A 24,226-nucleotide genomic window follows, 5' to 3' on the forward strand; every position below is an offset into this window, starting at 1 on the left:
TGATCTTCATATTGTTGACGTTTCCAGTTAAATCTGGTTTCTAAAAACAGTATTAGTGAGTTTCTGAGGCACACCCAGCGCATTTTCTGAAAGAAACAACAAATCTGGAGATCCGTGTTATATTTACTAAATAAATCAATTTGATCACAGAATAAGTCTGTTTACAAATGTGCTCTTCTTCTTTTATGTTGGTGGTTGGCAAAATCTGTCTCTTGCAAGGCGTAAAACTGTTGTCTACTGTTCGCGTCAATTAATCCTTATCCACAAATTACTCACGTTGAGACAAAACTGACAGTCATTTCGACTGAATAAAAAACTGAATATACCAATCTAACCTGAAGTAAGACACGCCATGCTGAGAGAATTGATGAACTGATTCATTTCATTAGGAATGAGGCCCCGTTTACACTAGTGTGTTTTAGTTTTAAAACGGCGTTTTAGATCAAAAACAATCCGCGTCCACACTAGTGTTTCACGTAGCGTTTCTAAACATATCTCCATCCACACTACGCCACCAAAAACGTATATCACATGACCATTCGCGCACTCTGGGCATGTGCGTTCTAGTATAGACAGGAAGCGTGTGTCTCACTCGGCATTTGGTTATTGATAGTCAATAAATGCCACTTGAACAATGAACGCGATGGCAAAGACAGCAATAGAGGAATTTTTGTGGACAGACGACCAAGTCGAGTTGTTACTAATCGTAACAAATGAATAACTGCACAATGGCGCCTTAAACAGACAATAGTGCAAACAACGCTCCCATTCTGTGCTCATGTTGTTGTTTACAGTGAAGGCTGGTCTGCTGTCTTCCAGTAGTGTTAAAGCCATGTGTTATAATCATGTGATGAGGGCTTGACGAATAAGGGAAGGATACGCAATAACACAAAAGCCCCAATCAGGTAGCGAATCTCAGCAGTCCCGCCTCCGTTTTCAGATGTCCCCGTTTTTTCCCATCCACACTGGGACGGAGCAGCAGCGTTCAGAATGAAAACGGCTTCTCCAGCTTTTCCAAAATGCTCTGTTCTTGGCACTCGAAAACTCCGGCGTAGTGTGGGCAGATAGAGTAACTGTTGCAAAACTTATGCGTTTTCAAACTAAAACACAATAGTGTAAACGGAGCCTAAGGATATGGAGCATGCACCGAACAAACATGCAACAGCTGACATTCAACACTGTCTGATATTTTGTGTCTAATAAAAAGTATCAAAAGCACTGGCAAAATAAGAGGAATGTTTTACAACTTAAAAATCACAGGGCCAACCAACACATGACATATACTGCCTTTTCGAAGATACACATTTGAGATGCATGTGGTGATTTTAGTGCACATAATAACTACATAGAACTAGCACAAAATCATGTGTAGAGATTGAAAAGTTATGTATCCCTAACCTTGTGAGATTGTCACAGACACTTGCTGTGTTGTTAAATGAACACTGGAGAGCATCCTCTCTAATCCTTTCTGCCTTATGTGTGTACTGTTTTGTCTCTGATCTTCATCACTTCCCTGGTCAATTTATTGTCTACAGCTGTTTAGTTTGAGTTCTGTCCTTATACGCCCTCTTCTATGTCTTGATTTTGTTTCTGACGTTTTGTTGTTTTGCTTTGTTTTTTCTCCATTTTGCATTTGAAGTTTATTTTTTGTAAATTAAAATGAAGCTGCAATTGTATCCTGAATCTTGACTCTTCTGTCCTTCATGTAAAGACATCATGGTTGTTGTTGTTTTATACTGATGTGTTTTCTTTAGTACCGGAACACAAACCAGTACTGAAATATCACAATGCAGAAACGCTTCATCAACTTCATTACTAAATAAGTCCATGCCAGAAAGCATAGAGACTCTGTCAAGAGGTGCTCTCAGGGATTATTTTTACACATCACTTTCATATCTGTTTTAGTCGGGACCCATTTCTCTGTTTGCTACAACTGATTTCTCACTTTGTACAGCTGAAATCTTCTGGGTTTTTTATCTGTTTTGATGCTCAAACTGAAGAAAATGATTCACCTGATTGTCTTTAATCTGACTCTGTTGCATCTATTTGGTAAGTTTTACATTTGTACATCCCTGCTGAAAAAACTGCTTAAATTAACCTATGCTGGTTAGCTAGTTGACCAGCATGGTTTTAGCAGGTCATCTTCCAGCCTGACCAGCTAAGAGCAGGCTGGAAATGGCTGAAACCAGCCTAAAATTGCCAAAACCCCTCTAAAACCACGCTGGCTGACCAACTAAAACCAGAAAACCAGCTTAGGCTGGTTTAAACCGTTATTTCACTAATGGTGTTGAATCAGTGAAGTCGTTTACAATGTCACCGTCGGTTGTGCATTAGTTCAATTTTTATAAGGATTTTACCAAATTATCACTCAGTTTGTTCTCCAGGTGTGTCTGATGCTGTAACAGTGAAGCCAGTGATGGTTGGAGAATCAGTCACTCTAGAAATACAGGGGAATGGGGACATCGAGTGGAAGTTTAAACCCCACAACATACTTATTGCTCACATCAACAGAGATGAAATCACATTGCTTGATGACATTCTTGATGGGGGTTTCAAAGGCAGACTTACGCTGGATCAGACTGGATCTCTGACCATCAACAATACCAGAATAACAGACTCTGGAGATTATAAAGCAATCAACACCAGCACAGAAATGCTACTCCACACATTCCGGCTGACTGTCTATGGTGAGAACACCCTGTCTAAAATATTTACATTTATATATGGGTGGTTGTAATTTGGCAAATTCATTTATGCACTTTTGTTTGGAATCTTAAACCGTTCATTCAAACATGTTGGTTTGCTAATATTTGCAGGATGAAGTATTATAAGTCTACATGACTCAAACTCATTCAGGGCATGTTTGCACAGCAAAGATGATGATGTGCTCACAAAAGGCCACATGAATATTACTTGAAAATTTTTACAAATGTTTTTTTTTTTTTTTTTTAGTTTACACAACAACAATAGTGTAGTTTTCAATGTGAAGTTTGGATATGTTTACACCACAATGATTTCAGCTAATATATTAAAGTGATTTACACAATGCCCATCAGTGTCACTTTTGAGCAAGCTGATGATTGACAGTATTGCACAACTGTCAACAAATAAAGACGTTCAACTTGTAGTGGTACAGCGGGGATACTCTGTGTTATAGCAAACAACTTAAAAAATGCTGCAGTGCAAAAATGCTCACAGCTGAGTGTTTTAGAGCAGCGCTCACAGTAAACACACACTCTAATACAAATTCCTTTGTTGCCTTGATAAAGCTAGTGTAACGTATGGCAATACAGATGATGAGCACATATTTTGGTTTTTGGGACTCCTTTTTTTATAATTACTCAGTTGCATAATGTCTTCTTCTGCACACATAATACAACTTCGTTTGACCATTTTTGTGAATCTGCATAAACAGAAATCATTTTGACAGTGTTGTATGTGATGTTTGTGCAGAGAACCACTTGACAAATTCTCAGTGTTTAACTAACGTCATAAAACATTAACTAAAATTGTTATGATTTAATAGGTTTGTCATTCTTTTATAACCTGTTTTAAAACATTTTATTTCTTCTTTATCTAATGATTTTTATTATTTGTTATTATTTTCTTATATTTGTCTCTTTTATTCCTGTTTATGTAAAGCACTTTGAATTGCAACTGTGTGTGAAATGTGCTATATAAATAAACTTGCCTTGCCTAATTGAAGTCAACTGTCTGTTCCAACAATCGCTGGACGATTTGTTTCCACGGATTTAAAGAGTCGATTGTTTTGAAGCCCGTTTTAAATGAATCTTTAATTCCCTTTGAGCTAATTTGCTACACCTTAATCACAGTATTGTCTTATTCTGTGGTTGGCAAATAATTTGATTACTGATGTCCATGTAAACAAAGTCACTGAAGTTTATTATTATTAAGTCAGATAGGATACTTTAATTAAATCTAATTTATTCTGTAATATTTTCTAGCTCCTCTTCCTACTCCTGTCATTTCCACCTTAACTCAACACCCAGCTGCATCTCCAGAGTCCAAATGTGTGCTGCTGTGTTCAGTGGTGAATGTGAGTGCTGTGAGTCTCTCCTGGTACAGAGGAAACCGTTTATTATCCAACACCAGTGTGTCTGATCTCAGCATCTGCCTCTTTCTATCTCTGGGGGTGGAATATCAGGATAAGAACACCTACAGCTGTGTGGTGAAGAATCCCATCAGAAACCACACCACACATCTGGACACACCCTGTAACACACACTCAGGTATGGTGGTGAGGATACTAACAATTATAAGTCAATTCCACAATAAATAAATAAATAATACAAACATTTTGACATTGCTAACAGTTTAACAATTCATTCCTCAGAAAATGGCCTCTTTCCTAAACATGTGATCCTATTGGTTCTCTCTGCTGTGGTGGGCGTGGCCATGGTCACGGCTGTGGTGACTGTTCTGGTTTATAAGTTCATATCCAGACGTCTTCAAAAGAAGAAGCGTGCACAGGAAGAAGCAAAAAACGCCTATTCATCTCTAGTTTTTTGCAAAAAATAGAAGATAATAAAATCTCAATCAGCAGCCTTGTTCAGTGCACTGACCAGGGCGTCAGCCATATTAAGTGCCGTCTCAATCTCAAAATTTTTCTAGTGCGCTGAAATGTTTGCATCCAGATAAATCCCACAATGCACTGTGAAAATCAGGGCACATCATTATTCAACATTACGCACCCTTAATGGAATTTTGGAAGCCAAAATGATCAAATGTAATGACAAATAAAATGTTTTTCTAAAAAGGGTCAATTTTTTTATTTTCAATATGAACAAACAAAGATAGATATGTTAGAAAAAATCTAGCAAACATTGATAATGGATTAATTGTTTTAAAAACGTATTATTTAATATATGAACATTAGTTTTGCTGTTATTTAAAAACAGTTTTGATGAGATACAATGAGGATGTGTCCCAATGTGTAGTGAAACAGCTCATCAGTGCCCGAATTTATGCACAAGACCTACTGATCAATGATCTCGGGTGCTGACTGAGACGCATGCAAAGTTTCCGTTTCATTGCTGGTCAAAACTCAAAACCTTTGAAGTGTGTGGATCCACTTTTACTAATATAATTTTATATCTCTAGAACAGAATAAGATGTCTTGACCAAACTCACAATATGTGCTCAATCTGTGCTCAAATTATGAAATGCTGCATTTGGCCTTATGGTAGCACTATAACGGAAATAAAATCGTAAAAGCAGATTCTTTGTATTGTGTTTATAGCAAATATATTGTCTTTGATTGATATCCCAGTAATATCTAAAGAGGGCATTGCTTTATCTTGAAAACATTGTCACCATTGTGCAATAACATTTTAGTAGCTATTTGAGAAGGTAAATGAAGGCCGATTGGAACAAAAATGGGTGTTTGACCAACGCAATCTCACAGCAATTCGTAACTTTTTGATTTAGTGGCTAGTTTGTATGAATTTGTATGATCTAATTCTAACAGTTTAGTAGGATTTGCTCATCACCCAATGACAGTTGGGTTTAGGGGTAGCGTTGGGTGTCACGCCTCTTTTTTTTTTTAAATTGTACATTTTCATATGACTAAACTCTGAAATACTTACGTTTTCTCGTGAGATGGCTGGTTTGACTCATGGTCCTAGAGGTCTGTGAGATATTTGAGAGGAACAAATTTAACTTAAGAACCAATATTTCCAATCAAACTATTCATTAAATATTTACCATTATATTAATAAACTTCTTTTGTGAATTTTTGGGGGGTGCGTCAACCTCAATTACACACCTGAAGCAGCTAATCAAGCTTTCACACTGAGCTTTTCTCCTTATAGACTTCCATCCCTACGGACGTGAATATGTTAGACTGGAAACTCACGTGACAAGTTTTGCAGTTCGCACTTTGGTTACCTTTCAGCACAGTGCCTGACTGTTTAGGAGCACATGAAGCTTTATCTAAAAATTTCCTCACCACTTAATTCAATAATATTTGTCATATTTAAACCAAACTTGGGAGTTTATGATAACCATTTATTGTCATAAACCTGCTAGTCTGGCAGTTAAAATATGCGTTTTGTTCATATTATCAAAACAGTCTCAAAATTCTTGAATTCCCAGTAACTTTAAACAGATGTGTCAATGTATGTTTTGTGGGTTTTCTTCTCGTTTGTTTACTTTCCTAATTGTCTATTTTATATGTGTGGTGATGTTTTTTGTGTAAAGATTATTGAATGTCTGTTTTAAAAAAATAAACTACCTTTTTAAAAATGTTTTTAAAAGCTCATAGGAGCCTGATATAAATAATTCATTGTCTTAATCACAGTAAGAGCACATGCAACTGTAAGAAATTAGTCTGCCTTGACCCAACTTCTATTTCACAAGTGTATTCTATGCTGATTTCTTAACAAAGAGCTTAATTATCACACATGACGTATTTAAGTATTTAAATAATGCTGTTGAAGTGATAGTTCACTTCTTTTATCATGGGAGCAGCAGAGAGCCATCACGAGCCATCTGCTTTCTATAACAGTTGGTCTTTCCACTTAAATGTCTACCAAAGATCTGGAAACGGAAGAGCATCACTTTTATTGTTGTTTTTTATTTACATTCAAAGCGAAACCTTAACATGGTAAGGGGGAAGAAACAGTATAAAATGTTTGAATGGAGGATAATCTGGATTTATTTCATCTCCGCTGAATCTGAAGTGCTGTCTCCACTTTGTTACTACTACTCTGGAATAAAACTTACTTTTTTCTTCAAGACGTCCTTATCATTTTTCTTACACAACTATTACTATCAATAATCATTATAATTATAGTACATCTCTCTCTTTTGCTGTAAAGTGACGTCCAAAATATATTTTATGTAATCTCATAGGCATTCAATTATTTGTTACATTATTAAATAAACTTGCTTTCATTTTAATTCTTGTGCCTCATTCTTTACTTTGTGGGAAAAACATTAGATTTGAAAACACAATAATTCAGCTCTGCTTTAGGTTAAATCTTTAGTAGACTTGTAATTTTAAGTCAACGTCTTTTTTTTTCCAAGTCATAGTTTTGCAAGTGTCCATGTGTTAACTGAGAATAAAAGATGCACAGTAATATATATATTGGTTTTAAAAGAAAACTTTATTATTATCTCTGGAAACATTAAGTCAGCACACACACTTTATTTACACCAAGAAAATAATTTCTAAACACAGTATCTGGCCTTTAAAAGTAAAAAAAAATAAAGCATTAGATGGAAAGAAACCTGTTTAAAGCTGTCATATCTTAATAGATGTGGCAGTTTCTGGGAAGCTGCTGACCGCTGGGTCATAAAAGTACCGAGGGTAAAATGAGTCAAAATGAGAGCTGAGCACAGTCTCAAAAATAAATGCGTGCACACGAGTCAAAATATATTCCACGCTTATCTTATGCTGACCTGCATGCAGCAAAACTATATTCATGCATATTTAGATTTAACATTGCTAAGAGCTTCCATGTTGTGTACATCAAACTCTGACTCTATATCTGAATGTTTCAGAAATTAAGATTTGATTAACATTTAACTCACTCTAAAATGCTGAATGTCACAACACAACATTGGGTCAAATATAAGCAAACTCAAGCACTGGGTTAGAAAGTGTCATTTAATTTTAATAAAAAAAAAATAAAAAAAAATAAGTGTCTGGGTTGTCCATATTTGACCCAGTGTTGTGTAGTGAACAGACAGAAAGTCACTGCTGGAGCATCAACTACTTTTGCTTGATTCACGGATATGTGAAAACTTCATAACTGAAATACAAATAATTAAGAAGAAAACATGCACAGTTTATTAAATCACACTTCACATTATAGCAAACCTATTTATTGATCATTCTAACCAGTAATTAAAGGGATAGTTCAATCAAAAATGACAATTCTGTCATCATTTACTCTCCCTTCACTTGTCACAAACCAGTTTCATCTCTTCAGTTGAACACAAAATGGGACATTTTGAAGAAATGTTGGATATCTGTAACCACTGACCTCCATAATATCAGCTTTTCCTAAAATGAAGGTCAATATTTTCAGCTTTCTAACATTTTTCATAGAAAAAGGAAACCAATAAAGGTTTGTAATCAGGAGGAGTAAATAGTGAGTAAATGTTCCTTTTTGGGTAAACGGTCTCTTATATCATTGTAATGCAACAACACATATCAAACATTGAGATCACAGACAAAGTTAATTACAACACAAGAAAGAACAGACTTCTGTGGCCCTCCGCTGAATAAATAGTCAAAACCCTTTGTTTCTCAGACTAAACAATAGCTGCACTCGCATCCTATTTACTAATGATTGCAATTCATTAACATGCACAGGTTTAAGAAAAAAGCTTTTCTTATCTAAATTTTTGCCTTGCTTCTAGTCTATGGAGTTAGTTTTGTTTCTTTATTGTTTAATCAAAAATATTCAGTTTTAAAGAAAAATTAAGTATGTAGTAAATAAAAAATAAAAGAATTCAAATAAAAAAACACGTTTAATTTAAAAACTTATGTCAATGATAATAAAATATTTTATTAATAAGAGAGCAAAATTAATGAGTGTGCAATGAAAATTGTGGTAACTGCATAATAGGACAATTGTTTATTTATTGCAATCCAAAATATTTCATTATCATTGACATAAGTTTTTAAATTAAACATGTTTTTTTTTTTTTTTGGAAAAACTTTTTTTTTATTTTATTATTTTATTTTTTTAATTACTACATACTTAATTTTTCTTTAAAACTAAATATTTTTGATTGAATAATAAAGAAACAAAACTAACTGCATACAAGTCCAAATATTAAAAAATTCTCAAATCAAGAAGCATTTTCTAGACAAGCAACACAGATTGTCTTGGTTTAAGAAAGAATTTTTTCCTTAAAACAAGCACTATAATAAACTAAATAATCTTATGTCAAAAGGAAACATGATTATTTTGCTTACACCATTGGCAGATTTATTTTTTATTTTAAGAAAACTCACTTAATTTTATTTAATTATTTTTTAGAACAAGACTAGAAAGTCTAGTCTAGAGAACGCTTCTTGTTTTAAGATTTTTTAAGACATTTTTACTAGAATAAAACATCTAAGAAGAGCATTTCAGTGTCTCATATAGATTTCAAAACGTATCTAAAGCTTTCAAAGTGTTTATGAGTTTTCAGGAAGGTCTGTTTAACTCACAGATTACTCAGGATTGCTTGATTGTGGCATCTGTATATTTACTGATTCATTCAGTGTGTTTCTGGAGTCATCTGGAAGAAAAAAACAGACAAAAACAAAGATCTTCATCTATTCTGTAATTGTACATTAGCAATATCACTTCTGACATCTGACTGGGACAATCAAAATAATCCATTTTCCAAATTATTCAACTTTGTCACATTTGTGTTCAATTGTTTGTACCGGAGTCAATTTTTCAGGGAATTTGTACCTTTACTCAAGTGCTTACTTATTATTATACTTCATCCACCACAGTAAATATATGACAGCAGACCACAAAACCTCTTAAGTTGTACAGATATATTTGACAATTCAGAAACTATCCTTTTTTTCAGGAATACTTCATAACTACACACTATGAATCATTTGTTAAGCATATGGTAAATGGTTAATTTGTCACTTGTTAAGCATTAACTATACATGAATAGATGTTAGTAAGCAGTATAAATAACTACATCTACAACTGCTGTATTGCTGAATTATATGCACATGTAAAATGAGCTAAACGATTGTGTTTTCATACATTGTTAATGATTCATTTTTCACTTTATTAACGATTTATTAACTAAACTTGATCCAGTTTTGTGACCTAATCTAAAGTGAGGACTATTAATGCTTTGTAAATCCTTTATAAATGATAAATAAATTATTTTAAGTATCATAAGAACAATAATTCTTTGCAATCTTATGTAAAGAATAAAACTACCGTAAAGGTTTAAATATGGCTGAATAACAGGAGTGTCAAAATAAACTTAAAATTGAATAAAACGACAGCAATATAATATTAACAATATATTATGATAAAATATGTCGATGTTATTAAGCGATGTTTAAACTATACAGTCATTATATTGTAGATAAGATTGCAAAAATGTATTTTTCATTTGATATGTTTCATTTAAAGTCATGTTTACCGATTTCAAATATTCTGAGCCTTTATTTGTCATTTATAAGGGATTTACAAAGCATAAATAGTCCTCAGGGCGACACTGTGGCTTAGTGGTTAACACTGTCGCCTCACAGCAAGAAGGTCACTGTTTCGAGTCCTGGCTGTGCCAGTTGGCATTTCTGTGTGGAGTCTGCATGTTCTCCCGGTGTTTATATGGGTTTCATCCGGGTGCTCTGGTTTCTCCCACAGGGTCAATGAAAATGGTGTCTAATAATGTTGTCTACTCCACAGCACCAACACAAACCCCGACTGCTAACTCTAAACCATTTGAGAGAGCGGTCTTAAATAACGGTTGATGTAAGAGTCGTTAAATAAAAATATATATTTATATAACTTGCTTTTATACTTATGTGCTGAGAATTCATGAAATTTACTTAAGACTTTGAGAAGCTTCATAAAATCTTGCAGGCCTTATTAAGATGCAGATTGTCATTTCAAGGCCTCAGATAAGCAAATATGTTAGAAAAATGGATTTTGCATTAAAAAAAAACTAATAATGAATTGGTTATCATTTTAAAGTTAATTAGAGTTTAGTTACCCACCAGAAACAGTAACATTGACTTTCAAGCAAATGTTTTTCTTGTTTCTATTCCAGAAGTTCAGCTGATAAACTCCAGAGTCGCTGCTTCTGGTGTTTTTCACGGTCAGAGATGCGCTTTGATGATGCAGCTCCAGTCTGCTTCTGAATCTCTTATCATCCCCGTATAAAGTCTCATTGACATCTCCGTTCGTTCCAGATGCTAGCATCACACCTTCATCAAATGTCCACTGTGGCTCCTCACCTTGCTCTATATTAAAATAAGTGATCAAAATTAAGCTTTCTCCTGCCATCGCTGACACAGTGTTTGGGCCAGATTCACCTGAATAACAAACAGAGAAAGTTACTCAGACTGAGATAAAAGTAAAGTTATTCTATCAGTTTGAATAGGACTGTGTGTCATTCATTCATTCATTCACTTTTCGGCTTAGTCCCTTTATTAATCTGGGGTCGCCACAGCGGAATGAACCGCCAACTAATCCAGCAAGTTTTTACGCAGCGTATGCCCTTCCAGCTGCAACCCATCTCTGGGAAATGTTTGTCTTTCAGTATCTCTCTATTTTTGTTTTCTAGTATTTTCAAAGACCCAGACAAAACATGTTTAAAATTAAAATATTGTGAGCTTAAAATTAAAAGTGTAAACTATAAATGCACTTAGCTTATCATCTAATATCATAAAAAGTTTCCTCTTAATATGCATACTTTTAAAAAATTAAGGCTCATTGTTTGTTCTGTTCAGTGATTCACCAGTAAGGGGTAAATGAGGAAACCCTCGTGATTCATGTAGATTTTAGGATACACATCACCACTAGAGCAGAACCATTGAATTTTCAAAATGTTGTCTCATAACGAAGTTTACGGAAATTATGTAACGTTGCCAATATGAAATGCACTCCGAACCACCGATTCAAAAGAAAAAAGATTTGTAAATGTTGTAAAGCTTCACAAAGCATTACACCCCATTCACACGGGGCGTCAGCGTCAACCCTTCCTATTCACTTTGAATGGGTGAGGTCAAGCATTGCCGAACTGCATAGTGGATCCATCGGCGCAGCTTCAGAGGCGTTGCTCACTGCAGAAGTGGGGACAAGCTCAACTTTTCAAGCGCCAAAGGAAGCGTCAGCCAATCAGATCGCTGTATGCAAATACACCAGCTAGACAGTGGACTATTGCTGACTGAATTTCATTGGCTGACGCTGCTATGACGAACGCTTTAGCCCCAACTTCAAACACGCCTTCAGTCAAGCATTGACGCTGAAGCCCCGTGTGAATGGGGCGTAAGAAAGCAGCCATCAGTATTTATTAATATGAAGTAACAAGACAGGCAGCTCAGCGGTAAGGACTGTTGCCTCACAGGAAAAAAAAAAAGTTCCAGTTTGGTGCTCCAATTTACTCCACAGCCCAAACACATGCAATATAGGCGAATTGGAGAAACTAAATTGGTCGCAGTGTGTGTGTGTGTGTGTGTGTGTGTGTGAATGAGAGAGTAAATGGGTGTTTATCAGCACTGAAGTTGCTGTACTCTCAGTGATGGGTTTGCAGCGGGACGGCATTTACTACGTAACACATATGCCAGAGTAATTGTTGGTTCATTCCACTGTGGCGACCCTTGATAAATCTGTGACTAAGCCGAAGAAAAGTGAATCAGTGAAGTAACAAGAATAAAGGCTCCTATTATCATTCTTGTTTTCAGCATTCAGATCCCCCTATTTTATTTCATTATTATTTAAACTCACCAAACACAAAGACTCTGAATGAGCTGTAGGTGGGCTTTTTGCTGCTGACGATGTGTAGTTTATAAGCTCCGGAGTGTTCGTTTGTGATGTCTCTGATGGTCAGAGATCCAGTCATCTTGTCCAGCTGCAGTTTGTCTCTGAATCTCTCGTCGGCTTCAGTAAATGTGCTCTCTGATGTTTCTCCGTTCATTTGAGCTATGAGATTGTTTTCGTCTCCAAACATCCACAGGATCAGATCATCTCTTTGTAGTTTAGCATTGACATTCAGAGTGACGTTGTTTCCCTCCTTTCCTAATATCATACTCGCTTAGAAACAAAACAAAGGGTTGAAATTAGATCAAGTCACAATGTGAAACTAAATGTTGACTGTAAAAGACTGGAGGAAATAATTCTGAACCACTGTGATGACAGACTTTGGTTAAAGCATTTTAGTATGAACAAAACGACATTTTCAGATCATTTACAATTTAATCGGTCTGCTGGTTTGTCCATTATTGTGGCACCACAAGACCATTTATATTATCACATGATTTGTTAAAACAAAATCACATACATATTTGATGCAGATGCTCTGTGCACGCATGTTTCCATCATAGTTAATGTACATTGTTTCTTATTGGAAAAAAAAATTATCCTATTCAGTTCACATAAATTTATGCACATTTATTTTTATTCATGTGATTTTGGGATTTCCGTTAGACATTCTTCAGAGACATCATCTCTGAAGTCGGAACATGAAGGAGTTTGAGCTAAATCACAGACTCACCTTTGACTAAAACAAAGAACCGTTTATCTGATGGCTCTGTGCTGCTGTTGATCTTTAGTGTATAAAGTCCAGCATGTTCGGGTCTGGTGTTCTTGATGGTCAGAGATCCAGTCTTGTCATCCACCATCAGTTTGCCTTTGAATCTCCCATCAGCTGTATCATATGTAAGGATCTCTCTGCCCCCTTCCTTGATTTCAGCTAGAAGAGAGTTTTCTTCGTACAGCCACTGTATCTGGTCTGTTTTACCAATTTCACCATTAACCTTTAGCGTGACAGATTTTCCCTCTTTCACTGACACTTTGTTGACTGTCAGAAAAAAGAAATGAGATCCTCAATCACTTTACAAGGAGAAAAAAACTATTCCAAATTAATTAATAATGTGATAAAGCCTATTATAAAACAGTCAGAATAACCAAATAACTCTGGTTTTAAAAGCAATGAAACAAAGTCAGAAGGGAACATTTATGTGGCACTAAAACAGACACACACGTTACTTTTCATTATTAACAAAAATTCCCTAAAATATTGAGTCAATTAATATTACTACACACACATTGCAACTGTGTGATAATAAAACATTACATGTGTGCATTTCAAAGCATCAACATCACAGAAATACTCACAGTTTACCAGCACTTTGAAAGTCTTGCTTGAGGTTATCTTGCCGCTGTTGCTGATCTGTAGTTTGTACAGTCCGGTGTGATAGTTTTTGAAGTTTGTGATGGTCAGAGATCCAGTCTTCTTGTTGAGGTTCAGACTTTTAAATATCTTATCAGGAAAGACGACTGTATCTGTGGTCTTTTCCAATTGAGCTATGAGACGGTCTTCATCTCCAAACATATACAGGATCAGATCCTCATTCTGTATTACAGTGTCAGTGTTTAAAGTGACAGAACTACCCTCTGTCACTGACATCACATCCTCTTCATTTGTGACCGAAGCACATAGAAACAGAGAAACACAAAAGAAAGTTCATTCAGATGCTGTTTATCAGGACTGAACAAAAACAAGAGTTGATTCAATCAGTTTTGTGATAGTTTAAATAAATATCAATTAAACCCTTACAGGTTAGTGATACTAGAATAAGATGCATTATAAAAAGACAAATGTCATTTAAAAATGGAAAATAATAAGAATAATAATTTCATGAAGCTAATGACAAAATCACATTAAATTACAATAAATATATTAAATAAATACAAAACATTATATAATAAATAAATACAAAACATTCATTTAAAGTTGTTGACTGTACATACAGTGTGGGTGAAGAAAATATGCTGGGCTGTTTTAACTTAATGTTGGCTCAAATGTGGACAAACCCAGTGGTTGTGTTTGATTATATTTGATCCAACATTGGGTTACAACAACCAATAGTGTGTGTGTGTGTGTGTGTGTGTGTGTGTGTGTGTGTGTGTGTGTGTGTGTGTGTAGAAAATATTTAATGGCTATAGAAATTGTGAATAGTAGTATAACTAAAAGCCATTATGACTGAGAGCATGATGAAATCTCTTGCCTTCAAATAAGCAAATATGAAAAGGATGTCATACTTCTAGTATCAATAGTGAAGGCATGTCCCTTGCTAAAGTCACCCAGCTAATCTAAGATTTTGACAGGGTGACGCAAACACAGGGAAAACATGCGAACTCCACACAGAAACACCAACTGACCCAGCCAATGCTCGAACCAGCGACCTTCTTGCTGTGAGGCGACAGCACTACCTACTGCGCCACCGCGTCCCCTCCGAAGAGTTTATATAGGTTTAAATGTGAGTGTAATACAGTGTTAAATTTGACCTGCATAGGTTTATCATTAAGTTATAACGATGACTATACGAAATATTAATTATTGCACAAGTGATAAAAATATGATGCTTTCACTGAAATTTTATAATTTTAGTCTTCTACCTACATGCTATATTTTTTCCACAAGATATTTTGGGATGAACTAACAATTACTAACATTACTTTATATAATGGCAAGTTCATTTGTATTCAATTACAGGAATGTGTAGATTAAGTTTTTTTTAATTAATTGATGAAATCAAACTATTTAACTGAGTTCATTTTTTTATTAATAATAATAATAGCAATAATACTAATGATAAAGAAATCAGGTCAATTTGAACCAGGCATGAACACTTTGGTCACGGAGTCAGAAGGCATGGATGAAGGTTAAAGATCTGAATGTTTAAACCGATTAATCTTAGCCTGTAAACTGAGCTGGTAATCACAGTATCTTTTTGATTCAATGCATGTGATTGGTTGTTTGCTCCTGATGTTCTGCCTTCATGTGCCCACACTCATGAACTCTGGATCAAAGTCTGAGTTAACAGAATAAGTTTATAATCAGGGTCATGGTAAAAATAAAGCCTGATTGCACTGGTAAATTAGTAAACTTAAAACTCATCCTATAATCCTGACTTTGTTTAGCCATCACCATGGAACAAGCACCTACTCTTCACTTCAACACTGACTTTCATTTAAAGACTTGAGATACTCACGTGTGAGAGTAAGAATGAATGTTTGGTATGAAGTCCCAGTGCTGCTGAAGATCTTCAGTTTATAGACCCCAACATGTTCGCTTGCTGTGTTTGATATTGTTACTGATCCAGTCTTAGACTCCAACTCCAGTCTGTCTCTGAATCTCCCATCAGCACAATCACCTGTGGAAAACTCTCTGGCATTTCCATTGACTCCAGCGATAAGAGTCTCTTGCGGTCCAAACATCCACAGTATCTGATCGTCTCTCTGAATTACAGCATCAGGCTTTAGAGTGACAGATCCTCTCTCCTTCACAGACACTATCTTTGCCTCATCTGTCACATCAGCACATAAACATGGTGACATGAGGATATTATGAATTAATCTTATTTAGTATTTGATTAAATGTTAATGAACAATCTAATAACCATTGATGCTACATGAACTGACTTGTTAGTTGAGATGCAGGCATTCCCATTCTCCTGTTTTACAGTCTTGACGTGAAAATTAAAAGTGCAGTAAAGGTGATGTCAGACCAAACTCTGGGTTGAGGACACAAACAAAGTTTATTATTGGGAAGATAATAATGCAATGCAGGCTAACAAAAACAAGGCATCACAAGGGCAACTGAATAAAAAACAAGCAAGGTGAGCAGGCAAAGCAGACCAACAAACCAAAGACATCAAAGCAAACTAGGTATGTGAGGAAAGAGAAAATTTAGGTCCGAAACACAAAATTCTGGATGCACTTGGCTAAAAACCAAAACTGCTTTGTAATAAGTATTTATTGTTTTATTTAAAAACATTTAATTGACTAAAATTATGATAACTGTGAACAAGTCGAGATGCATCATTTTACCGCCATTGCTATGACAGCACAGTAGCACTAATGCAAGCTGCAGGATCAAGCATATGGCATGGAAATCTATTGTTGGCCCGTCATTTGAGCAGACTTTGCTATTCCGGTGAGCATGTGCAGTTCATGCAGTTATAAGTATGTGCATACATGAGCGAATTTTGAGCTATTTTGAACTTTGACCATAGCGTATGCTGGATCTCTTCCATTTTGGTCAGTGCAGCAACTAACCACAATTGCATGGCTCGGGCTATTAAAATACATGGATTTCATAGCACTGCGCTTTCTGTGTCCAGCATAAAAGTCGCTGTAATTACTCGGCTGGAGGTAGATACTTTTTTCAGCTCATATTTTCCCCCCTTTTTTCTTTTTTGAGCCAAAAACTGAATTTTTGACTAAAATGTCTGTTCATCCCTGAAGGACAGCAAATACAAATGCAAAAAAAAAAAGACAACTTATGATGATAAGATATAGGGAATGCAAGGAGATAAAGATAAAGGAAATCCTCTAGTAGACATAAACGGCAAAACCAGCAGTGACTGTGACCGTTAATAAGATGATTAAAACCACATACATATAAACAAGAAATCCTAAAACTCAAAGAGTGTGAATGGGTTAAAAGACACTCAGAAATCTTTTGAACTATATTTGCCCAAAAATACAGTGCTTCTGGTATGAAGTAGTGACTAAAATAAAAAAAGATAACTGGAGAAGAAATGGTCTACTCATTTAATACATTATACTGTACCTTGAGAAAATGCTGGAAATTGTAAAGGAAATACACTGTTTGGAGGAAGTCCAAATAGAATAAGGATGGTGGGTCTTCCTTGGTGTCTGGAAATGATTTTTCAGAGTCCAACCCTCATTTGGAGTGATTTGGACTCTTTTTTGGGGTATGGTGGGTCTCTGGAATGACTAAGTCTGCATCGGGATGGTGGCTCTTTCTAGTGTGCGTCTACCTCTCATTATGAGGATGGTGGGTCTCAAGCCGGATTGAAGCAAGTACACTCACTGAGTTGAGTTGTTGAGTTGAGTTGAGTTGTTGAACCAGGCCCAAAAACATCAGGCCATGTCTGACAGGAGGCCACCTACAAGTCGGGATATCTCGCACCTGGAGGTACGTGCCCGACCCCGTTAATCTCTGACCTGCCCACGAGATTTTGACGACGCATGAAAACATGAACTTGGTTCTTGTGCTTTGTTTGCCCACTGGCTGATTGGAGCTTGTGTGATGCCCCAGCAAGTTTGTCTGATTCCTGCTAAAGTTGGCAGTCGCTTTGGCCCTGGAAAGGGGTCCCATCCAGGGTGTTCAGACATTAAAATCTGCCCCAGAAAAAGTGTTCAATTCCTGCTAATTGCATTGCCTGATTTGGCCCCGGAAAAGGGGCCCCCATTCAGGGTGTTCAGACATTAAAATCTGCCCCAGAAAGAGTGTTCAATTCCAGCTTAAGGTGGCGGCCACTTTGGCCATGGAAAAGAGGCCCCATCCAGGGTTTTCATACAAAAAAATCTGCCTCTGATTCCCGCTATAGGTGGCAGCTGCTTTTTGGCCTGGAAAGGGGCCCCATCCAGGGTGTTCAGACATTAAAATTTGCTCCTCAAAAAGTGTCAGAATCCTGCTAATTGTGGCATCTGGTTTGGCCCTAGAAGGGGCTCCCATTCAAGGTGTTCAGACATTAAAATCTGAAAAAACGCCAGGTCATGCCTGACCAGAGGCACCCTTTCCTGGCCAACCTGTCGGGATGTCCCGCGCCTGGAGGTACATGCCCGACCAAGTTTATCTCTGACCTGCAAACAGGATTTTGAAGATAAGTGAAATTGCGGACTTAGGTTCTGCCGATCTTTTGGAGCTCATGTGATGCCCCAGCCAGTAGAGTCTCTGGCAGGGTGAAACAATGAGAGGTGGTGTTGGGTCTGGCTGGCCCCAATCCAAGCTGATCTCTGAAACATACCCAGAAAAAGGTTAAGGGTGCGTATTTCTGGTCTGGTTCAATCCTGTCAGGTGTGCACACCCACAGCAAAAAAACATGCAAAGTCTCACAGTGTTGGCACAGTGAAGCTGCCCAAATGATGCCATTCGATGGCTAAAATGGGTTTCTTCGAAAGGGGGAAAAATGTAAAACAAATCCCCAAAAAGTCGTAACAGCTAAGCATTAAACCCGTTGGAAAAATGATTTGAATGTAATGGTTACACACACAACCTCTCTAAGGAGGGCATCAGCGGCATGACACGGAAGTGGGTGCCTTGTTTTGGCCTGCCCCTTGCGGTGTGTGAGTCTCTTTACCTCGCTGCACCTGTCAGCAGTTCACAAGGTGGCAAACTCTGAGGAGAAGAGACTTTTGCTCTCGCTGGCGTCTGGCCGTGTGGACTGCCCTTTTTTTTTATTAGTAATTATTTTCTTCTTCCTCTTGTTTTTTTCCCCCTAAATAAATAAAGTATTAAAAAAGCACATACAGTGGCACAAACAAAAAAAGATGCATCATCAAATATACACAAACTAACCAAACACAAGTTTTGTTAATGTCATGCAGGTCAACGGTTATAAACAGACTTCAGTTATTGCTACTCTAAACCAATTTCAACCAAGCTGGTGTTAAAAATGGCCTTTATGCTGACTAAAAATGGAAACACCCTACAAAAGCACATTTTAATACTTACACATCTGACATTGTTGAACAACGAACTCTCCTTTTTGCGCCTCTTTTTAGCAGCACATAAAAACAAAAGTTTTATTAATACTAGGAAATTTGAATCAATCATGCAGTCCCCATTTTAAACATACAATACACTGTAGCTTTGAACAAAATAAAGAGGCCGCTCCAAAAATACTTGATTTATGAAATTAATAATGTACATTTGTAATATTAAACTCAACATCATACCTATGAACTATATATGAAAATCCATTATACATTTAACACTCTTCTGTAGCACTACATCACTCACTTTTAGGAAGAAATTTGTGGCGATGGTAAAACACAAAAACCGCTGCTCCTGCAAACACCAGCAGAAGAACGACAACAGATATTCCTGCCGCAGCACCTGGAGATAAACCTGAATCTGGAACTGATCAAGAAAAACAGAAATAAACACCATAAACATTCACTACTATAGATCTTGTAAGTCAATGTTCGTTAATGATTCTTGATTAATTACATATAAAAATTACAACATGTACTTAAGAATACTCTTGATATTTATATACAAGCTGCCTGCAAGTTACATCAGCTCCAAACACATTTGTGTATCCGCCATATTGGAATGATCAATTTGTCGTCATTCATTGTAAATTACAGACATCTAGTGTTTTGCGATTTAAGATTGCAGTCTGTTTGCTATTAAAGGTCATAATGTTAAATACTGCTCAGTTTCTTAACCTTAAGTAAGTTCAGAACGTCTTCCATGAGTGAGGTGTGAACTTCAGAATCACAGTCGTGGTAAAATCAAATGCTGAATTGAAACCTTTTAAATCAATATTGGAGTTGCTTTTGCACGCTGGAGGAAGGATGACACAATGGCTGAAGTATTTATTTTAGAAAATATTAGAAAATATTTCTTTTAGACAGGAAAGGTTATGTTTTAAAACTATTTTAGTCACGCAAAGCTGTTGTAGATTATGTTGTTCTGAATGGGTTATATGCACAGAAGTGTTGTTCAGCCACTGAAATCTTCCAGCAATAGACTGATGTGACTATTTTCAGTTTCATACACTGCAAAAAATGCTTTTGTTGCTTAGATTTTTTGTCTTGTTTCTAGTACAAACATCTAAAAATTCCTAAATTAAGAAGAATTTTCTAGACAAGAAAAACATATTGTCTTGTTTTCAGAAATAATATGCCAATATTAAGTGAGTTTTTTTCCTTAAAACAAGTTAAAAATCTGCCAATGGGGTAAGCAAAATAATCTTACGTCAAAAGAAAAAACAAGATTAATTTGCTTACCCTATTGGCAGATTTTTTAACTTGTTTTAAGGAAAAACTCACTTAATATTGGCATATTATTTCTTAAAACAAGATAATATGTTTTGCTTGTCTAGAAAATGCTTCTTGATATAAGAAATTTTAGATATTTAAACTAGAAACAAGACAAAAAATCTAAGCAAGAAAAGCATTTTTTGCAGTGTAAGCACCTTTTACAGCATTGATAATGTAGATTTTATTTATTTTATTTATTTTAACAACAAAACATCAGTAAATGGTGCTATTCCGCATAGCCTGCTTTACTGAGGTCAAGTTGACTTTTTTGTTTACCATGCTACTCTGAATATTCGGTCTAAAATTGCATGCAAGTATGACTTAGTAATAAGTGTAATTGCTGCACGCTGCCGGACAACCACTAACTACATTTCTAGCTGGCGAATGACATGAACTAGTGGGTTGTCTGCTGTCATCTTCACTGTGTGAGTTTGTATTTCAGAAGGTGTGGCTTTGGATGGCAGGGGAGGGACTGTGTTTTAAAGATGTTATGCTAACCAGTTATCATTTTGGCAGATCACCTACTGCACCATGAACGTGTTGCTTTTGTTTAGCAAATCTAACAACTGAAGTTTAATACAGTATACATGCATAAATCTAGTTGATGTACATTGACTAATGCTCAAGTGTTAACAAAACATCTTTGGCCTTTTATGGCAGTTTATGTATAAAATCCTTCAGAAAGACAACAGCATATTGTAAAGCAATTTCTGTCCCTGTGATATTGTAAAGCTGTAACTCTGTAAAAGTGTTGAAAACAGTATAATTAAAATTCTATATAGTATAACTAAAAGTTAAGGGAACAAAAACTTTTGAAAAATTCCTCACCACTGACAGTAACGTTGAATAACAACTTTGAAGTGCCAGATTTGTGGTTGATCTCTGCCTTATAAAGTCCAGTGTCTGTGGTTGTGATGTCCATGATGGTCAGAGTTCCAGTCTGACTGTTCAGCTTCAGTCTGTCTCTGAATCTCTCAAGGTCGTTGGGATAAATGGTCTTGTTGTTATGGAATTCAGCAATGCGTGAAGTTTCAAATCTCCACATTATTCGAGTGATATTCTTTATATCATTAATATCAGTGTTAAGAGTCACAGTCTGTCCCTCCATCGCTGATACTTGCACATTAATTCCAGAACCAAACACACCTGCAGAACAAACAGAAACAGCATCTCAGAGACTGAAACACTGCTGAGAATGTTAGTGAGAAATCATTTAAAGGGAGAGAATTAAGTCTCTCCTTTTGAACATAATTAGTTTAACTATTCAGCTATAAATGAAAAACAAAAAATATTTATTATCAGCAAAATGTGAAATAAGCAGTTAATAACTCAACACTGCCAACCCAGCTGAAAAATCCAGCTTAAACCAAACTAGGCTGGTTGGCTGGTTTTAGCTGGTCAACTAGGCTGGTTTTAGAGGGGTTTTGGCCACTTCCAGGCTGGTTTCCAGCCATTTCCAGCCTGGTCTTAGCTGGTTAGGCTGGGAGATGACCAGCTAAAACCAGCCTAGCAGTCTGGGAGCCCAGCCAAAACCAGCTATATCCAGCTTAAACCAGGCTGGTCAAGCTGGTTTTAGCTGGATTTAGCTGGTCATTTTCCAGCCTGCTGGTAGCCACTTTGGCCCTGGAAAGGGGCCCCATCCAGGGTGTTCAGACATTAAAATCTGCCCCAGAAAAAGTGTTACATTCCTGCTAATTGCGTTGCCTGATTTGGCCCAGGCTGGAAATGGCTGGAAACCAGCCTGGTCGACCAGCTAAAACCAGCCAACCAGCCTAGGCTGGTTTAAGCTGGATTTTTTTTGCAGGGAAAGAATCGTGAAGAAGAAGAAGAATACATGTACAGTATATAAGCATCAGGTTATTATGAAATAATAAATGTTTCAAACAAAATGATAAGAACCATTTATTTATGAAAGCATTATATATATATATATATATATATATATATATATATATATATATATATATATATATATATATATATATATATGGGGCGCAGTGGGTAGCACGTTTGCCTCGGCTCAGTTGGCGTTTCTGTGTGGAGTTTGCATGTTCTCCCTGTGTTCACGTGGGTTTCCTCCGGGTACTCCGGTTTCCCCCACAGTCAAAAGACATGCGGTACAGGTGAATGAACTTGTTGGATAAGTTGGTGGTTCATTCTGCTGTTGCGACCCCGGATTAATAAAGGGACTAAGCCGACAAGAAAATGAATGAATGTATGTATATATACGTATTAGTAATATTCTTAAAGAGTAGTTACTGTAATTACAAGTACTTCCCTTAGAAAAAATGATTATGCAATGTAAAGGACATACTAACTCTTCACACAAGTCATCATGGGGTGCAGGCAAATTTAGCTAAAAATACACTTTTACCCATGTTAGTTAAAATGCTGTGTGAAACCGAAAGCAGGCCAATAATGACTGAACAAACCGCACACTTACCGCATGTTGATAGTAGAAACAGAAGGATCCCTAAAATGATCTTCATATTGCTGCGGTTTCCAGCTAAATCTGGTTTATAAAAACAGTATTAGTGAGTTTCTGAGGCACACCCAGCGCGTTTTCTGAAAGAAACAACAATTCTGGAGAACCGTGGAGAGATGTTTAAATAAATCTATATGACACGTTTGTTTAAAATTCAAGTCTTTCATGTTCGAGTCTGCTGCTAGGCGTAAAACTGTTGTCCCGTTCGTTTGGACGAATCGTTTTAGTGAACCGGTTCATTAAAGTAAACTTCTCAACAGTTCACCAAAACGGACTGAATCGTTCAAAACCGTCCGCATTATCAATACTGATCCTACTAAAGTTTCCCTCTTTGAGCGACTTTGAAACGTACAGTCACTTTGACTAAGAAAAAAAACTAGTATCCCAGAAAATATACAAATCTAGCCTTAAGCAAGGCATGCCATGCTATGAGAATTATGAACTGATTCATTTCATCCGGACTGACGATACGGACCATGCGCCGAAAAAAACATGCAACAGCTGACATTTAACACTGCCTGACAGGGGCGGACCAGGAGGCGAAAGGGCCGGGAGAATCCTGGTGCCAGTGCTACATTTCACAGCTGTCTGCCGTTTGCACTTTCTGTTTCTATAAATGGTTCTTTTAATAGCCTGTGTGGACAAAACGGGACAAAAACTTTTGATATTTCGTATCTAAAAAAGTATAAAGCACTGGCAAAATAGGAGGATTTTTTTACAACTCAAAAATGAGATGGCCAACCAACACATGACACTATACTGCCTTTCTGAAGATGAAAAATTGAGATGCATGTTGTGATTTTAGTGCACATGACTACATAACTAAACAGAAGTAACTATCACAAAAACCCTAGAGTCATGTTTGTCATGTACGAAAAGTCATATATGGCAAAATTGTTAGATTGTCACAAACACTTGCAGTGTCCTTAAATGAACACTGGAGGGCGTCATTTTCCATCCTGTCTTCTGAGTTTAGTTTAGTCTTGATTTTGTTTGACGTTTTGTTGCTTTGGTAATGATTTGCCTTGTTTTCCTCCATTTTGCATTTAAAGTTTATTTTTTATATCTTGAAATTAAGCTGCAATTGTATCCTGAATCTTGACTCTTCTGTCCTTCACATAATGAAAAGACATCAAAGTTGTTTTTGTTTACTGATGGACCTTTTACAGTCCCGGAACACAAACGGGTACTGAAATATCACAATGCAGAAACA

General features: G+C 36.4%; 2 protein-coding genes across 9 annotated transcripts; one reads left to right on the top strand and one right to left on the bottom strand.

Annotated features, from left to right (window-relative positions):
* Positions 1-1,844: 1,844 nt before the first annotated feature.
* LOC141380171 (uncharacterized) lies at positions 1,845-6,919 on the top strand. Of its 2 annotated transcripts, none has more exons than XM_073937284.1 (4): positions 1,845-2,049; positions 2,385-2,687; positions 3,966-4,250; positions 4,355-6,919. In XM_073937284.1, the coding sequence occupies exons 1-4, from the start codon at positions 1,986-1,988 to the stop codon at positions 4,537-4,539; spliced, it is 837 nt and encodes a 278-aa protein (XP_073793385.1). In that variant the 5' UTR covers positions 1,845-1,985; the 3' UTR covers positions 4,540-6,919. The 2 variants fall into 2 exon arrangements, with proteins under 2 accessions (XP_073793385.1, XP_073793384.1); XM_073937283.1 differs by having other exon boundaries at positions 1,880-2,049; positions 2,373-2,687; positions 4,355-6,918.
* Positions 6,920-7,108: 189 nt separating this feature from the next.
* On the bottom strand, positions 7,109-23,496 carry si:ch73-27e22.4. Of its 7 annotated transcripts, XM_073937262.1 has the most exons (12): positions 22,972-23,224; positions 21,357-21,674; positions 19,501-19,620; positions 19,213-19,254; positions 18,839-18,976; positions 16,149-16,240; positions 15,719-16,033; positions 13,839-14,138; positions 13,216-13,521; positions 12,450-12,755; positions 10,718-11,035; positions 7,109-9,258 (listed from the first exon to the last, which is right to left on the bottom strand). In XM_073937262.1, the coding sequence occupies exons 6-12, from the start codon at positions 16,174-16,176 to the stop codon at positions 9,191-9,193; spliced, it is 1,641 nt and encodes a 546-aa protein (XP_073793363.1). In that variant the 5' UTR covers positions 16,177-16,240; positions 18,839-18,976; positions 19,213-19,254; positions 19,501-19,620; positions 21,357-21,674; positions 22,972-23,224; the 3' UTR covers positions 7,109-9,190. The 7 variants fall into 7 exon arrangements, with proteins under 7 accessions (XP_073793363.1, XP_073793366.1, XP_073793362.1 ...); XM_073937265.1 differs by lacking the exons at positions 18,839-18,976; positions 19,213-19,254 and adding an exon at positions 23,420-23,496 and having other exon boundaries at positions 22,972-23,040; XM_073937261.1 differs by lacking the exons at positions 16,149-16,240; positions 18,839-18,976 and adding an exon at positions 23,420-23,496 and having other exon boundaries at positions 22,972-23,040.
* Between the last annotated feature and the right edge of the window lie 730 nt (positions 23,497-24,226).

This window comes from Danio rerio, chromosome 22 (genome assembly GCF_049306965.1).
Source record: "Danio rerio strain Tuebingen ecotype United States chromosome 22, GRCz12tu, whole genome shotgun sequence".
Classification (NCBI taxonomy): domain Eukaryota; kingdom Metazoa; phylum Chordata; class Actinopteri; order Cypriniformes; family Danionidae; genus Danio; species Danio rerio.

Excerpts from the sequence above, each read along its gene's own strand:
- LOC141380171 (XM_073937283.1), top strand. The coding sequence starts at position 1,986 with ATGCTCAAACTGAAGAAAATGATTCACCTGATTGTCTTTAATCTGACT. Across the intron at positions 2,050-2,372 it reads GACTCTGTTGCATCTATTTG|TTTGTTCTCCAGGTGTGTCT; the intron begins GTAAGTTTTACA and ends ATTATCACTCAG. Across the intron at positions 2,688-3,965 it reads ATTCCGGCTGACTGTCTATG|CTCCTCTTCCTACTCCTGTC; the intron begins GTGAGAACACCC and ends AATATTTTCTAG.
- si:ch73-27e22.4 (XM_073937261.1), bottom strand. The coding sequence starts at position 23,017 with ATGAAGATCATTTTAGGGATCCTTCTGTTTCTACTATCAACATGCG. Across the intron at positions 19,621-21,356 it reads ATTCAACGTTACTGTCAGTG|TTCCAGATTCAGGTTTATCT; the intron begins GTGAGGAATTTT and ends TTTCTTGATCAG. Across the intron at positions 12,756-13,215 it reads GTTCTTTGTTTTAGTCAAAG|CGAGTATGATATTAGGAAAG; the intron begins GTGAGTCTGTGA and ends TTTGTTTCTAAG.